The 17,987-nt window shown below is 30.4% G+C and overlaps 1 protein-coding gene and 1 pseudogene across 1 annotated transcript; both read left to right on the forward strand.

Annotated features, from left to right (window-relative positions):
- Window positions 1-1,613: 1,613 nt before the first annotated feature.
- LOC114186125 (isoflavone 7-O-methyltransferase pseudogene) lies at window positions 1,614-4,062 on the forward strand (annotated as a pseudogene).
- Window positions 4,063-13,945: 9,883 nt separating this feature from the next.
- Window positions 13,946-15,225, forward strand: LOC114185882 (isoflavone 7-O-methyltransferase-like). The gene is made up of 2 exons (XM_085674110.1): window positions 13,946-14,753; window positions 14,876-15,225. The coding sequence occupies exons 1-2, from the start codon at window positions 13,980-13,982 to the stop codon at window positions 14,876-14,878; spliced, it is 777 nt and encodes a 258-aa protein (XP_085530236.1). The 5' UTR covers window positions 13,946-13,979; the 3' UTR covers window positions 14,879-15,225.
- The last annotated feature ends 2,762 nt before the right edge of the window (window positions 15,226-17,987 follow it).

The raw sequence follows: 17,987 nt of genomic DNA on the forward strand, positions 1-17,987 counted from the left end.
ATGTTTACTACTTTCTTTTTCCATTTTTACTCTTCAAGTTATTATTATTTTATTTAAATTTAATTATTTTTTAAATTTAATAGCTTTTTTTAATTTATGTACCTTTTTTAAAATTAAATAAATAAAAATTATTCACAAAATAAATAAAACTATCTAAATTGAATGGTAAAAATTGTTTACATTTATTTTCATAATTATAATTTCATTACATTTATTTTATAGAAAAAGTGAACACATGTGCATGTAGAGCATATGTGTGTTCATTGGTTATAATAATAATAATAATAATTATGCCAGTTTTCTATCAAAACAAAAACAATTTGAAACGTGCTACTTCACGAGTTTCCACTACAAGACAATTTTTAAATAGTGACGAATTTTAGTGACCAATAATTATTATTAACTATAGTAATCAATAATTATTAATAACTATAGTGACCAATTTATATACCAATTTACAAAACTAAAAATTATTGATCACTCAAATAGTCACTATTATGAATAAAATATTACAATTAGTCACTATAAATTGGTCTTTAAAATTAATTATAATGTTTGGGCTATAAAAGGCAGTGACCTTAGTCTTGCGCCAATGGTTGAACTTTTAACTAAACCACATGCAGAACATGCATGGTCTTCTCAATACCCAATTTCGTCCGGATGAATAAAAATATTTAAAAAAAAAACAACCAAAAATAAGTGTTAATTAAAAAATAATAAAAAAATTGTTTATAATAAAAAGGATTTAAAAATGTTTTTTTAATTTATGTTTTTAAATTTTAAGTTAATAAAATAAGGTTTTTTTTAGATTAAAAAATATTATTTTTCGTTTTGTTTAATTAAAATAAAAATCAGATTTAATAAAAATTAAAAAATTAAAAAAATTATTTATTATTAATTACTTTTCCTTTTTTATTAATTAAATTCAAAATTTAAAAAATTTAAAAAACACAAAAACAGTTTTTTTCCGATGGTTTCAACTTCTCTCACGATTTCAAGTGCCGCTCACGTAATTCACAATTGCACGGACAGTTTTTTATTAAATTAGTGAACTATTATTTTAAAAGGGGAGAGAATTTTTGGAGGGATTGATTACGTGCAAGGACTTTCATCTTCCTAACATCCCTCGCCATCATCAAACTTCACATTTCCATACATCTTCAACTTTTGTATATCGTGATTTATAGATATTCAACACACACTTCTTCCAATCTTGGTTCATCCTCATCTTTATCTACACATCTTCAATTCATTAAGACCATAGTCATTCAACAGTGAGCAGTAGAAGATATTCAAAGAATCAAATTCAATAGTGAAAAATAATCTACTGGTGTATTGAGATCAGAAGTTTGGAATAGAGGAGAACGAGAGGTTTGTTGACGCTGGCGTGGTGATTCCGACAATGGATCAAGGAGGCACGGTGGGTGGCGGTTTGGCATGGTGACGGCATTAGAGGTCGACGCTGAGGTGTTTCGCACGAGTGGCATTGACGGCGACTTTGTTTGAGCGTTGTGGCGTCATCGGCAGTAACTGTGACACGGTGTTTCGACTTCGCGCGAGCATGGAAGGCTTAGACGCTGTGAAGAGTTGTACCGGCGGCGGTAAGGCTTCCGATGGTGGTTGGCGCTGTCGCCGGTGGCCGTGCAAAGAGCAAACGTTGGTGGGCAGCGTTGGTGCGGCGTTGGTGCTTTAGCCGAAGGAAGAAGATGAAGTTGGGGGGAAATTATATTATTAGGTGTTGGGAAGGTAATTAGATTAGGGATTGGCAGATTCCATTTTTTTCTTCACGCACCCCATAATTAACTATCACACCTTCTTCTTGTTTTTCTTATTTGGCAGATTCATTTTTCTTCACACACCCTCGTAATTAACTATCACACCTTCTTCTCATTCTTTTTTGATTTGGCAGATTAGTTTTTTTTTCACGCACCTCCATAATTTAATTTGCACACCCCTGTTTTTAATTTGGGTTCTTGTTATTTATTTACTTTATGCACTTTCCAATGTAATAATCCAATACCCCTTATTTTACCTTATGTATTTGTGTTTTCACTAAGCGCACATCCCACTCCTTTAATTTCTTTTCTTATACTAGGATGCGTTTACTTTATGAGCTAAGTTTTTTCTTATTATGCACCTCTTTTCTATATATGGTAGTTTTTCTCATTGCACCCACATAATCACTTATGCACTCTCATTTTCTATTTCCAATTTTACTTTTTTCTAATTAAATAAAATATCACATTTCAATTATATCATTTTCAAAAATAATAAAAATATTTTAAATTAAAATAGTTTTCAAAAATGATAAAAATAAGAATAAATAAAAATTAGAAATTATTTTCTTTATTTTTTTCTTTTAGTATCTAATCTACCGTTCGCGTCGCACGACATTTCTTTTTAAAATAAAAAAATTATAAAAATTGTTTTGATGTCTAATTGACTGCTCATGTCGACACTTCTTTCTAATAAAAAAATTTAAAAAATTGTTGTGGTATTTAATCGACCATTCGTGTCGCACGACACTTCTTTTTTTAAAAAAATACAAAAATTATAAAAATAGTTTTGGTGTCGAATCGCTCGCGTCGCACGACACTCCTTTTCAAAAATATAAAACATCAGATAAATATTTTGGTGTCTAATTGACCGCTCACGTCACACGACACTCTTTTTCAAATAATGTAAAAAAATAACTTTAAAAATTAAATATTCTAATCAAGTTCTATCAAGAACTACGTGATCCTTTATTCTCCACTGTGAATGGAGATACGTAGGAGCAGAGCAAGTCCTTGTCAGGTTCACTTCCCAAAAATCAAAAAGTTTTCAAAATCACTTTCAAATAGTTTTATAAAGAACTACGTAGCCTTGATTTCTCATTTTTAATGAGAATACGTAGGACTAAGGTTTTAACCCTTGTCGGGTCCTTTTTCACTCAAAATATATGTTTGTTCAAATTTCTTATTTTTTGAAAAAATAAATATATAAAATAAACACATCTCTTTTGCAAATTTAATTAAAGGTACCGCCTTTGGGCGAACGTTGTAGGGTGCTAATACCTACACGTAACCGACTCCCAGACCCTATATTTGGTTTTCGCAGACTTTATTTTATTTTTATGATTTTCCATACTTTTTCAAAATAAACTATGGTGGCGACTTCTAATATCTTTTTGCAAATTAATTTATTTTTAGTCTCAATGGAAGAAGTGGACTTATGAGGATGAACTCACATTGTTTGATGTCTCCCTAGGATCAAATTTGTGGGACTTTCTTGGTAAAAACCCAGAAAATAACAAGTTGTTCAATGAGTCAATGGCCAGTGATTCTCAAATGATGAACTTGACATTAAGAGGTTGTAATTGAGTGTTTGAAGGAGTGAAGCCCATTGTGGATGTCGGAGGTGGAACTAGAACCACAGCCAAGGCTGTCTCTGATGCATTTCCAAACGTGAAGTGCATTGTGTTTGACCGTCCACAAGTTGTGGAGAACTTGTCGGGAACCAATAATTTGAGATATGTTGGTGGTGACATGTTGGAATCTATTCCCAAGGCTGATGTAGTTCTGCTCAAGGTAGGCATCTCTAAACAAATGTTTCCTTAACATCTTTCACTACAACAAATTTATTTTTTGTATATTAGAATATGAATTTACTATTCGATTTATGTTGTTAGGATTGGCATGAGGTATGTTGTTAACAAATTTATAGATCTTTTTTTAGTTGATTTTGCATGATTGGAATGACGAGGATTGTAATAAAATATTAGAAAATTGCAAAGAAGCTATTTTCGGTAAAGGCAAAAGAGGAAAAGTAATTTTGATAGAAACTGTGATAAATGAAGGCCAAGATGAGCATGGACTTACTAGACTAAAGCTCGCCATGGATGTGCGAATGACATGTCTTTTAAATGGAAAAGAGAGAAGTGAAGAAGAATGGAAGAAACTATTTATGGAACCAGAATTTCAGAGCTACAAAATATATCCTTTGACAAGATATTTGTCTTTGAATACTGAAGTTATAGTGATGCATTTAGTAGTTTCTTCCTTGAATGTATGGATCGAATAAGGTTGCAGCGTTTACTTTTTTTATACCAATAAAAAGGAGAATTAATAGAAAACAAGATTCTAAAAATCTGAAATTTCATAGAATGTGTTCAAGTGTTTGCTCTATTAAAGATGTTGTTTGTGCTTCTACTAAATTAATATTTAATGTTTCATTCAATTTATCGTAAAGCTAATGCTAATATTTGTTAGCTCTATATAAATTCGAGTGGTAAGAAATGAGAAATAAAAAATAAACAAAAAAGAAAATTATAAATAACATATGAAAATTACCCTATACCTTAAAAAAAAAAACTCTCCTTAGTCTGACATGTGTTTCATTTAATGGTTATTATGTCATTTTTCACCCAAAACTATTTTTCGATTGCCCAAAATACCTCTACTACATTTCTTGATTATGAAAATATCACTCATTAAATATTCCTACTACCTTTTTTGATTTATGAAAATGTTCCTCGTTAAATACCCTTACTACCTTTTTTATTTACAAAAATGTCAATGATTAAATATCTCTACTATCTTTCTTAATTTACGAAAATGTAACTCAATAAATATCCCTATTACTTTTCTTAATTTACGAAAAATGTAACTCATTAAATAATAATAATAATGGAGGTAAAATATTACGGGTGGACATGGATTGGATTTTTAATGATCCAATCTACATCTATAATAGATCCAAATAATTTGACTAGATTTTCGACCCAAATTCATTTTTTCAGCAAAACTAGTTTGGATTTTTTTTAAAATCCAAATCCAAATATTTGGATCAAGATTTAAATTCAGTCCAAATATTTGGATCAAGTTCAAAATCTAGAATACATTTTTTATAAAAGAAATTTAAATTGAATTTTATAAAACTTGTGTCCTTAAGGCTAACACGACTTAGCCTGTTCGGGTCGTCTAGCTCGCTCAACCCATCAGGGTCTCGGGTCTGCTCAGTCCATACAGGTCGTCGGGCACGACCCGTCCAAATTGTCAGCCTAGCTCGGCCCAACCCATCTGGGTCTTTGGGCATGCTTAGCTAGTTCGGTAATCGGGCCTGCCCGCTCCGTACGGGTTGATTGGCACGATCCGTCCAAGTCGTCGGGCTCGCTCAGTCCATTAGGGTCGTCGGGCCTACCTAGTCCATACATGTCATTGGGCACGACCCGTCTGAGTCGTTGAGTCGACCCATTCCAACCTATCTGAGTCTCGAGACCGCCTAGCTCGTTCGGGTCATCAAGCACGCCTGGCTCGTTTAGGTCTTCAGGCCTGCCTGCCTTTCGGGTCATGGATCCCGCCTGGCTCGTTTGGATCTTCGGTCCCGTTTGGCCCATTCGGGTCATCGGTCCCGCCTAGCCTGTTCGGGTCTTCGAGCCTGATTGGTCCATTCAGATCATCGAGCCCGACAGGCCCGTTCGGGTCATCGGGCCCGACTGGCCCGTTCGGGTCATCGGGCCCGACTGGCCCGTTCGGGTCATCAGGATTGCCTGGCCCGTTCGGGTCTTTGGGCCTGTCTGACCCGTTCGAATCTTCGGGCCCGCTTGGCCCGTTCAGGTCATCAGGCCCACTAAGCCCGTTCGGGTCATCGGGTCCACCTAGCTCATTTGGGTCATCAATCCCGCTTGGCCCGTTTAGGTCACCGGGCTCACCCGATTTTTTCGTGTCGTTGGGCCCGATCGACTCATCTGGTTTGTCAGGCCCGCCTAACCTGTTCATGTCTTTAGGCTCGCCCGACCCTTCAAGGTCGTTGGGTTTTCCTGGTCCGTACAGGTTATCGAACAAGGCCGATCTGAGTTTGAATCTAGCCTAGTCCATCTTAACCTTTATTCTTACGCAACTAAAAATTTAAATTGAAAATTTGGATTTGATTTTTTGGATTATCCATATTTGGAAATCTTGATTTATAGAATGGATATCCAATCCATAAAATATATAAAATGTATATTAGATTGAAATTCAGATCCATTAAAATAGATTTTAAATGGATTAGATTTTTAATAAAATGGATTTTAAATGGATTGGATCAGAATAAAAGTGGATTGGATAAAAAAAATTAGATTTTTTGTTCACCCCTATAAAATATGATAGATTAAAAGATATGTTTTTATGGATAAATTAGATTATTAGCAAACATGAGTAGATATGGTATTGAAATAATGACTAGATGTGTTGGGGTTGTGATAAAGCACGCAGAATCGATTCTCCCTATTTTCATGCATGGGTGTATTCTTTCAGTTGTCGTGATTTAACACAAGGCCAAACAAGTACGCAAAATTAAGGGAAGAATTGATTCCGCTTATTAGCCAAATCAAATAAAAAAATATTAATTTACTGATTTTACTAAAAGATTATTATATTTTATATTGTAATTTCTTTTATATGTTAATGTATTTATCAAATTGACAATATTAAATAAACTATTAATAACACATTATAAATAAAATTAAATTACATGTAATTATTTTATTTAAAAAATATGAAATATTTAATTTAATTTAATTATACACTTCAAAAAATATAATATTTAATATTTTTATTGAATTATTTATAGTTATTTATATTATTTTAAGTTGGATAAGAATAGAAATATGAAAGTAATTTTTTATATTACGTATAATTTTAATATTATCAATCTTGATATATAGTAAATAATAATCCTAAAAATATAAAAATTATATGTTGATATATGCCATTTTTTCCCCATTTCTTGTAATCTTCTTTCCCACTTTTAATTTTTTTTTTCAACTATTTCCTTCTTTTCTCAAATCCTCTGTCGACTGCTCACACCAAATACTAACTATTGGTGGGGTACCACAGGACCATGCTACTCCAATTCATCCTTTTTCTTAGGTTAGGATGTGTATTCCACAGCACACATGAATGGTATCAGTATCAACACCTTACCAGTTTGCAGAACCAACAATTCACTACCAACCACCGTTAAATCTAGTAGAAACTTTAGCATCTTTTCTTATGTTCTGTAAACTGTTTTTTCTCACTGTTAGTTAATTGAAACACTAAAGACCAAGATAGAATTATAGTATTTCATAATGAGACAAACATATCTTGAACATAATTTTTTTGTAAAGAAAATAAAAAAGGAAATGGATTGAGGTTGGGTTTTGGTTTTGATTCCTCCAATCTCATAACACCTATGACTCTGAAGTGTTTACCCAATAACTCCACTATACCCTTCTGTTTGGGGCCCGAGCTCTTAATTTCTCTGTCAAGTTCATAAACTAGTCCCTGGACTCCCTAGGGCACATCTCCCCCTACCTATTGCTTCTGATAAGGACCTCACTTCAATTCTCATAACCACCACCCAACACCAATCACTATCCTTCTTCAGGATTAAATTAGCCCCGCAAGTGTTATTGCATGTCTTTTTTATGTCGAACCTCACTCTAATATCAAAAATTAACCAACCCCTAATCAAAATCAATGTGAACTCATGACTTATTTTGTTTTTCAACTATTTCACTCTTTCAAATATATTATTACCTTTCAAATATATCATTTACCTTTATGAATCTTTATATAAAGGGCGACAAAGTGTGAAACACCACACCACAATACAAATTCACATCAAATCGCATCATGGCTTCAAATCATGGGTGCAGTGCAAATGAGATGTATGAAGGTCAAGTTCACTTGTACAAACACTTGCATGCTATGAGTATTAGATGGATGATTGAGCTTGGCATACCTGACATAATCCACAATCATGATCAACCAATTACACTGACAGAGTTGGTATCCATCCTACAAATTCCGCCAACTAAAGTTAGAGGTGTGAAGAGTCTCTACGCTGCTTGGCACACAATGGATTCCTTCAGATTGTAAGACTCCATCACTATCTATATAGGGTTTGATGTATTGGTCCAATTTCAAAAAAAGGAAAGAAAAGGATGTCAAGGGGTGTATCTGGAAGAAAACAACGTATCAATACTTGAAGTTGGAAGAATGAAGACAAAAAATAAGATGTGCATACTTGAAGTTGGAAGAATGAAAACAAAAGACAACATGTGCAGCTTAGAAAAAATTAGGTCAGAATGTTTTTTACTAATATATATATATATATATATATATATATATATATATATATATATATATATATATATATATATGAAAGTATTTTTGTGAATTAAAATTTAGCGGGTACAGGTATCCCCAGGTACGGATACTATGATATCCATACCCACCCTGTTAACGTGCGGGTATCAAAAATACACGTACCCGCGGGTATCCATTTTTAATATTCGTTTTTTACCCGTTGCGAGTTTTATCCGTGGATACTCACGGGTATAGATTTTTTTGACATCCCTACATATGAGTTATGATTATAGTTGGATTATGTTTCATATGAGGTATGGTTATAGTTATTGAGAGATTGTGATTTTATATATATGACATTGGTCTTACACATATAAGACATTTGACGTTACTTTTACCCTAATCTTAAGGCAATGTGGTTATGGACCTTTCATCTTATATAATGTTTAACTTTGTCTATTATATTCAATGTGCGACTTTGACTCACACTTGGAGTATTCCTAACAAATAATAATAATAATAATAATAATAATAATAATAATAATAATAATAAAAATATGGATAAAAGAATATATTGATGAAGCTAAATAATTCTTATAACAAAACAATAACAATATAGAATAAAATTTTAAATGAATGAAAGGATTAAAAGGAATTTGGGTTGAGACACAGAGTTAAAGATCATCATTCATGTAGAGATGAGTGTCCATTATTACAATAATTTATGAGTTTTAGTTTCATTCACTTTGACGATTCAAGTACTTGTTGACATGTCAACTCTTTAGTGAATGAAATCATAATATTTTTTTTTGACCTAACAAAATAAAGAAAAATAATATTATGACTAATTAAGTTTCTAATAGATTTGTATCTTAGTCTCACAATGTTTTTTTTATTTACAATATTAGAATAAAAAATCTAATTTGCAACACTATAACCTTCAATGATAAAAAAAAAAAAAAAACAAGTTAATATATCCTTTAAAAGAAACGACATATCTATATTTCATATAGTATAGTAAAAAATCTCACTCAAGAATAAGTAATCAAGAGTACATAAATAGTGTAGTGGAAAGAATTTTTCTTTTATTTATTAGATATTGATCTGTGCAATTTTTTTAAAGGATTTTTTATCGCAGATTCATTTCTCCTGTTTCAAGGTTTTTTATTTAACACCACCTTCAGCTGTTTCACATACTGCCTTCAGCCACTGCAGATACTAACTCCAATCGCCCCACGATCAATAGTCAACAAAATTTAGTATTTGTATCTAGTATCCTTTCATAATATGATATTTAGTTTCTAAACATATCATTTAGCTTTATGAATCTTTATATAAAGGGCGACAGATTCTGAAACACCACACAAAAAATATAGATTCACATCAAATTGTGGGCGTAAATGAGATCTTTGTAGGTACTAATTACTGTTGAGATATATGGAACTGTAAACAAAACTAATGTGGTACTTGAAGACGTTCAGTCTTCTGAATGTGCTTCAGGAACTCACGTCCACTTCTGAATCACTCAAAAAGACTTCATCTAAACTAAGAAAACCAGACACATTACTAAGATTGACATTGGCAACAGACATGAACATGGACATCTCAAAGCTATTACTAAGAAAAAAAGGATGAAACTGTTTGACCGTGTATTAAATCCACTAGCAAGACCAAAATCAATTACCTTAGCAATCTTATTCCCCCACCTCAATCACTGCATTCAGTTATGAGTAAAACAAAGTCGTTGCTAGAATCTGACCATAGCCACACTAATATTGAAGCTCGCCTACGAGAGTTTGAAGCCGACTTGTTTCACACGCTTATCTCTTTTGGGAAGTGATTGGTTAACAAAGTTTTTAACAAAGTTTTTGACAAATTACTAATTTAAGTAAAAAAGTATTATTTTATTATTTTATTTTGGTTAAAAAATAAAATGATAATCTATTTTAATTTCATTTATAGTAACTTTGTCAACTTTGTCAAAAAACAATTTGTCAAAACATTATTTTCCATCTCTTTTATATGCATTCTCTAATATATCTCACACTTCTTTTTTTGAATATTTAGCATTTGTTGGAAGTTACACATCTCAAACCTCACCTTACAAACCGATTTTGTGAGATTCAGTTAGACTTAAAATTCATTTCTAAGATGGTATGAGGGTCAAGTTAAAGTTATCCTAGCGAGATTTAAAACCCACTTCTAACGACATTTGTTATTTTCTCAAAATAGAAGTCATTGGCAACTCGGTACATCACGTGCATATTCAGAGTTAGGATAAAAACATCTAACTTACAGAAAAAAAAAAAAAAAGGAAAACACTGCAATTGTAGTAAACCTTATCATTCAAGTCACATCGTAAAGTTTTTCTTAATTAATTATATTACTCATATAACATTTTCTTTTTATTCATCACATACAACACCTTTTTCTTTCTTTTTTATTAAAATGGTAGTTTAGAGTCATATGGCTCACAACGTGAGATTCGAATTTTGTGAATCTCTTCAATTGTGTGAATGTAAGTTCGTCTTTTTCCACAAAATAAACAATATATAGTCATCAAATAGCATATGAAACATATGAAACACGTAGAGAAAGACGAAAATGACACCTGGAAAAAAGTTTTCTTAAGACAACGGATTTCAAAGTCATCATATTAATATCTGAAAACTCAAATTTGAAAGCATATTGATGAGGGTTAAGACAACGGATTTCAAAGGATAAAAAATTTAATTTATTAATGATTTTTGCTTTGTGTGTTTAGTTATTTAACTAGAGCTACAAAACATTGAAACGGTCTAATCTGACTTCTAATAAAATACTTCATTGAAGCATTATTAATTATTCTACTACGATGACGAAAAATGGTATGATACAAACATGCAATATTTTAAATCAGATTCCTCGCAAGTTGATGAAGTTTTTTTTTTTTTTATCGACAAAAATAAATAAATTAAATTAATGAGATAATTAGGTTACTTCAACCCGTATACACATTATAAAAAGAAAATAACAAAGGTTTTAAGGTTTCTTCTCCCATATTAGATCTACTGTGCATAAACCTGACATTCTCAAATAACACAAAGGTTAAGAAAATACAAGAGCAAATACTAGGCCCTACTACAAAAACATGAAAAAAAGATTGAACATAAAATTCTCATGCGCTTTTGATCCCATACTACTAGTGATTTCTTTCATGTATCAACCAATAGATGCTTCATTCATGCTTGTTTCCTGAAAACTGCTACCTAACAGCCATGTTCCAGCACCCCTGTAAGTTACAACATGCTTATTACACAACCTGTTACCAAACTGCAAACAATCCACAATACCTCCGTTGGAATTGAACCTACATGCACAAGTATGTGAGCCCAAACTTACTTGATTAAAGTATATCATAACTTGAATAACAAGTGAGCAAGTTTTAGCCTAGACAAGAAGATCTAAAAGACATATTGTTAGAATAGTTTACCCTTTAAGACTAAACAACTAAACAACGACTTATAAATACATTGTTGAAGTTATATATAGAAAAATCAGAAGTTGACGTAAACCAGCTATATTAGCACATATCTTCTCCAATTTTGGTGTATCGAGTTTAATAGTAGTTATTTAAGGACTAAACTTTTAACAACCAATCAATCTATCAGAAAGTATCGATTTTAAAATAATTCGTATGAAAGCCTATAATAAATACACGCACCCTAACATAACAATATTATATAAAATGATTAGTTTTCGTTTGACTCAATTCAATATTATTATAAAGGCTTAAATACTTTTTTGGTCATCATTTTCGTAGTGTTTATTGTGGATGGTCCTCATTTTGACAGGATGTTTAAAATGGTCCTCATTTTTACTGAATGTTTTAAATGGTCCTCATTTTCGCAATTCGTGTTTTATTTAGTCCTTCTCTGTAACACCGTTTAAATCATTAACGGAGCATTGTACAGGTGGCACGTTTGTATTAGGGTGTGTTATGTGTATTGTACTACTGTACATATGGCTAATTAACGTTAATTTTTCAATTTAGGGAAAATTTTGCAATTAGGAAAATTTCTTCATCTTCGTCTATCTTAAGCTCAGATTATTTGCAGAGAAAGCAGCTAATAATTGTCATTTCATCATTGGATTGCATTTACACTCTTCATTTCAATTTTCGAGTTAATCTTCTTCTTCCTGCAATCCTATTATATAGGTATGTTACGGTCCCAATCTTCTTCATTTACCTTTGGTTGTAATCGTTGGAGGCAACCGTGTTGTATCACTTCGTGCATTATTGGTGGTTCAACGAGAAATGGATTAACCCCGATTTGTAGCTGCAGAGAGATGACAGCTTTGAGGATGGCAAGAACTCCAAAGAATATTGGTAGAAAATTTTGGGTACAATCTGGTTTTTATTTTTGTGTTAATAATAAATTGGTTTTAATTTTTAGTTTATTGATTTACAGAGTAGTGGTTCCAATAATGTGGGTTGCAATGTTTTCAAATGGTGGTGTTGATGAAAAGGATGTCATCATCATAACACAAATCAAATGAGGCAGATTAATGATTTGGAGAAGTCATTGAAGGTTGCTGAGAAGAAGCTGCAATTAGTAATAGGGTTCACGTTATTGTGTGTAATCTTTTAAAGTCCAATCTGTAAAATTGAAATAAAGAGCGCAACTACAATCCAATGATGAAATGACAAATATTAGCTGCTTCCTCTGTAAATTCGAGCTTAAGAAAGATGAAGATGAAGAAATTTCCCTAATTGCAAAATTTCCCATAAATTGAAAAATTAACGTTAATTACCACACCTATACAATACACTTAACACACCCTACTACACACTGTGACACCTGTATAATACTCCGTTAATGATTTAAACGGCGTTACAGAAAATGACCAAATAAAACACGAATTGCGAAAATAAGGACCATTTTAAATATTCGGTAAAAATGAGGATCATCTTAAACATTCTTTCAAAATAAGGACCATTTGCAACAAACACTACGAAAATGAGGACTAAAAAGGTATTTAAGCCTATTATAAAATAGATAAATTTTAACATAAAATTGAATTAAGTAAAATAAATATAGATTTCTTTTAAAAAATAGATTTTATGTTTAACTCATTTTATTTAATTTTACAAAATCTATCTGTAAAATAATTTATTTATTTATATACTATAAATCTATCTATCTAATTATCTCCATGATCTTCTTATAAATTTTTAGATAACTTTTTATACTTCTCGTGTTTTTCTTTTAATTTTCTTGCATATTTTCAGTGTATACTTTTATTCGTCAAACCAATGACTTTGAACTGTAATATATATGAAACCATGTGGGTTTTTTTTATTCCGTATACTTCTCCCCTAGTACATAAAATAATATTGTACATATATAGATAGAGATAGATCTTTATAAACTAAGTTCATTGAAATTTTTATTGTGACTAACGTGATTATTGTAAAATGGACAATTCAAAAAAAATAAGACATAAATAAAGTATAAATTCAAGTATAATAGGTTTTCTTAGTAACGAAAGACATTAATTATTATTTTTACTTTGTTTTCTCTTAACGACCTTTGTTGTATAACTTTCTAGAGCTATTCTTTTTAAGTAATCGAAAACGACTGAATTGACGGGCTTTCTAATTGTTTTAACAAAACAAGTGGATGCGGAGTAGCACCTAAAACGAGTGGTATATTTTATTTCTGAAAATACATAGAGATGTTGAAACTTAATGAAATAAACAACGAATCATAACTTATGAAAATAATCAATTCAACATGGATTCAAATCTAAATAGACTAAAAGCGAAAATACAAATTTAGGTTTTTGAATCTTTATGTAAAGGGCAACAAAGTCTGAAACACCACCACAAAATACAGACTTATGGCTTCAAATAATGGCCTTAAAGCAAGTGAGATCTTTGAAGGTCAAGTTCACTTGTACAAACACTTGAATGCATGTCCACTAGATGGTATGAGTCTTAAATGGATGATTGATCTTGGGATACCAGACATAATTCACAACCATGATCAACCCATTACACTTTCAGAGTTGGTATCCATTCTACAAATTCCACCAACTAAAGTTAGAGGTGTGAAGAGTCTGCTACGCTACCTGGCACACAATGGATTCCTTCAGATTGTAAGAGTCCATCACAACACACAAGAAAAGGAAGCATATGCTCTAACTGCTGCATCACAACTTCTTCTCAAAGGCAATGATCTTAGTCTTGCGCCAATGGTAGAGCTTTTAACTAACCCACGTGCACTATTTGTATGGTTTCAGTTGAAGAAGTGGACTTATGAGGATGATCTTACACTGAGTGATGTCTCCCTAGGATCAAATATATGGGACTTTCTTGGTAAAAACCCAGAAAATAACAAGTTGTTCAATGAGTCAATGGCTAGTGATTCTCAGATGATGAACTTGGCATTACAAGGTTGCAATTGGGTGTTCGAAGGAGTGGAGTCCATTGTGGATGTGGGAGGTGGAACCGGAACCACAGCCAAGGCTATATGTGATGTATTTCCTAACGTGAAGTGCATTGTGTTTGACCGTCCACAGGTTGTGGAGAACTTGTCAGGAACCAACAATTTGACATATGTCGGTGGGGACATGTTCGAATCTATTCCCAAGGCTGATGCAATTCTACTCAAGGTAAACAAATGTTTCCTAAACTTCTTTCACACTGCAAATTTCTTACGAATTTACTATTCGATTCATGTTATTAGGATTGACATGAGGTATGTTATTAACAAATTTATAAATATTTTTTTTAGTGAATTTTGCATGATTGGAATGACAATGATTGTAAGAAGATATTAGAAAATTGCAAAGAAGCTATTTCTGGTAAAGGTAAGAGAGGAAAAGTAATTTTGATAGAAATTGTGATAAACGAAGGCCAAGATGAGCACGAACTTACTGGACTAAAGCTCCTCATGGATGTGACAATGTCATGTCTTTTTAATGGGAAAGAGAGAAGTGAAGAAGAATGGAAGAAACTGTTTGTAGAAGCAGAATTTCAAAGCTACAAAATATCTCCTTTGACAGGATATTTGTCTTTGATTGAGATCTATCCTTGAATATTGAAGTTATAGTGATGCATTTCTTTAACGTGTGTTATGGAACAAACAAGGTTACAATACTTATTTTCCCGTTTCAATTAATGATTGGTAAGAAAATGCGAATAAAAAGAAGAATTGATAACAAACGAGACTTAGAGATACAAAATATGATGGAATGTGTCGGAGTTTTTTGCTTTATTAATAAAGTACATGAACTATATTTTTAAAAAATTCATGGTTAGATCCAATCTAGATCTAACAAATGTATTGGATTTATAATTTAAATTAATTTTAAATAGATTAATTAGATTTCGATTTTTTTAATTAGATTAAATATAAATTAAATTCATTTTGTCAATTAGGTTAAATTCAGTGAGACCGATTTAATTTTCCTGACAATTAGGTTAATCACTATATATAAATAATAAAAATATTTAAATGCTAATACTCATGTACTTCTTACTGTTACTTTTTATTTTTATTTTTCTTAAAACTTAAAAAATGCCATCACTAATTAAATTTGTGTTTCTGCTAATATTTTAAAAATATATAGATCTTGATATATTAATTATTTTAATATATTTTAAAATATTAAAATGAGTGTATTTAAAGTCACAACAACAGTTTGAACTCATATTAATCTTGCTAATGTTCAAATTAAAATTAATTGTTAATTACTTACTCGTCTTTTCTTAATATAAAGTAAATTGTCCATAGTAATAAAAAATCTAATTTGCAACACTATAACCTTCAACAATGAAAAAACACAATTTTAGTTAATATATCTTTTAAAAGAAACGACATATCTTTTAGTTAATTCTAGTATCCTTTCATAATATGATATTTAGTTTCTAAACATGTCTTTATGAATATTTAAAGGGCGACAAATTCTGAAAAACCACACAAAAAATATAGATTGACATCAAATTATGTCTTCAAATTATGTGAATAAATGGGATCTTTGCAGGTAATTACTGTTGAAATATATGGAACTCTAACCTAAAAGTTGTCAACAAAACTAATGTGGTACTTGAATACATTCAGTCATAGGTAAGAGAAAATTGTGGTTTCGATCTTTTCTATTAACAATTTAGAAAAATAAAGTTGATTTCATTTTGTATATGTTACACACAACACCATGGTCTTTCACCATACAAATACCATATTTTTAAATTTTAGAGAAAACTCTACATGTTAAGTTTTGTGACAATGACATGTCTAACTACAAAAGCAGACATTGACATTAAAAGATCAACATGTATAAGAACAGAAAATCGATTACTAAGAACAAAATATAAAACTGTATGAACTAGATTGAGTTTAGTTCAGTTAAAATTTTCATTTAAATCAAATTATATTTCTTAATGTTCATGAATTTTTTTTATTAAATTTCATTAGTTCAATCTGATTAAAATAATTGGGTACAAAAGGATGAAACCATTCTAAAACTTAAATTTTTGAAATAAAAATGTTTTTTGAAATCTTAAATACTGCAATAAATTAAAATATCACCTAATATCTTTATCGTTAACAAATAAAAGAACAAAACAGATAAATTAGGGCTGGACGTGTTAAGTGAAATTAAACATAAAAATATTGAAAGTATATTAAAATAGTGACAAGAAATCATTTTGACTTGCTTAGTTATATGTAGCACGCACATTAAACACGCCTTTTTCTTTCTTTTTGATTAAAATGGTAGTTTAGAGTCATGCGACTCTTCCCATATACGTAGACAAATTAAGTTTTACATATATATAAATTTTTGTTTGTATGTAAAATTTTGTTACATACGAATTTTTTTTATATCTAACGACAAATTAATTTTTTTCTTCTTTTTCGTATGTAAATATGTATCTAAATAAAAATATACCTTTTGTACGGAATCTATTACATATCAAGAAAAGAAAATACTATCAAAATTACTACAATACTCATTTTCTTTTATCGACACATGTCATAAAAATTAGTTTTTTCGTCATTTTAAAATTCTGGTACAAAAGGATCCGGGTTCAAATCCTACAAAAGTCAATTTGTTTTATTTTTTCATTTATTTATGATTTCAACTATAATATTATTATTTGTAGTATTTTTATAAGTATTAGTATTTCTAATTATTAATAATAATATTATTATAAATATTATTTATAGTGATAGTAGTATATAACAAATATTAGTATTATAATAATAATAATAATAATTGTAATTATTATTATATCTTACTATTATATATTATTACTATTAGTATTATTAACATTATTAGTAGTAAAGTTATTACTCTTATTTGTAATATATAATATTATTACTATTATATATTTTTTGTTAGTAATTACGTCTCAATTTTTATTAGATTATGATAAATTACTTTTTTGTCTTAACTTAAAAAAAAAGGTATATTGATAAATATATATAGTTTAAAATTTTACTCCAATATTTCATTGTTGATGTTTATACCCATTAAATTTGAAAGATTTGTCGACCATTGTCGAATTATGTCAATCTTTGACAAAAAACAAATAAATTAAAGGTATTTTACTTGATTGATTATCTAATTCATTTTATTTAACTCTTAATGTTTCATTTTCTACAACGAACATTATCAAAACAAAATTCGGAATAAGATGAAAGATGAATTTCTTGAACACAATATGGTTATTTACATTCAAAAAAGAATAACTGGAGATTTTTATTCCGAATAAATTATTGATGAGTTCAAAATTTTTTACTATAAATTATTTTGGCTCCTCCAAAATTATTGGTCAATATCAGTCACGAGTTATTATTATCAACTATAATTAATAATCATTATTACTATCAACTATAAAAA

This window comes from Vigna unguiculata, chromosome 5 (genome assembly GCF_037176805.1).
Source record: "Vigna unguiculata cultivar grain cowpea cultivar isolate G323 ecotype 2 chromosome 5, ASM3717680v1, whole genome shotgun sequence".
Classification (NCBI taxonomy): domain Eukaryota; kingdom Viridiplantae; phylum Streptophyta; class Magnoliopsida; order Fabales; family Fabaceae; genus Vigna; species Vigna unguiculata.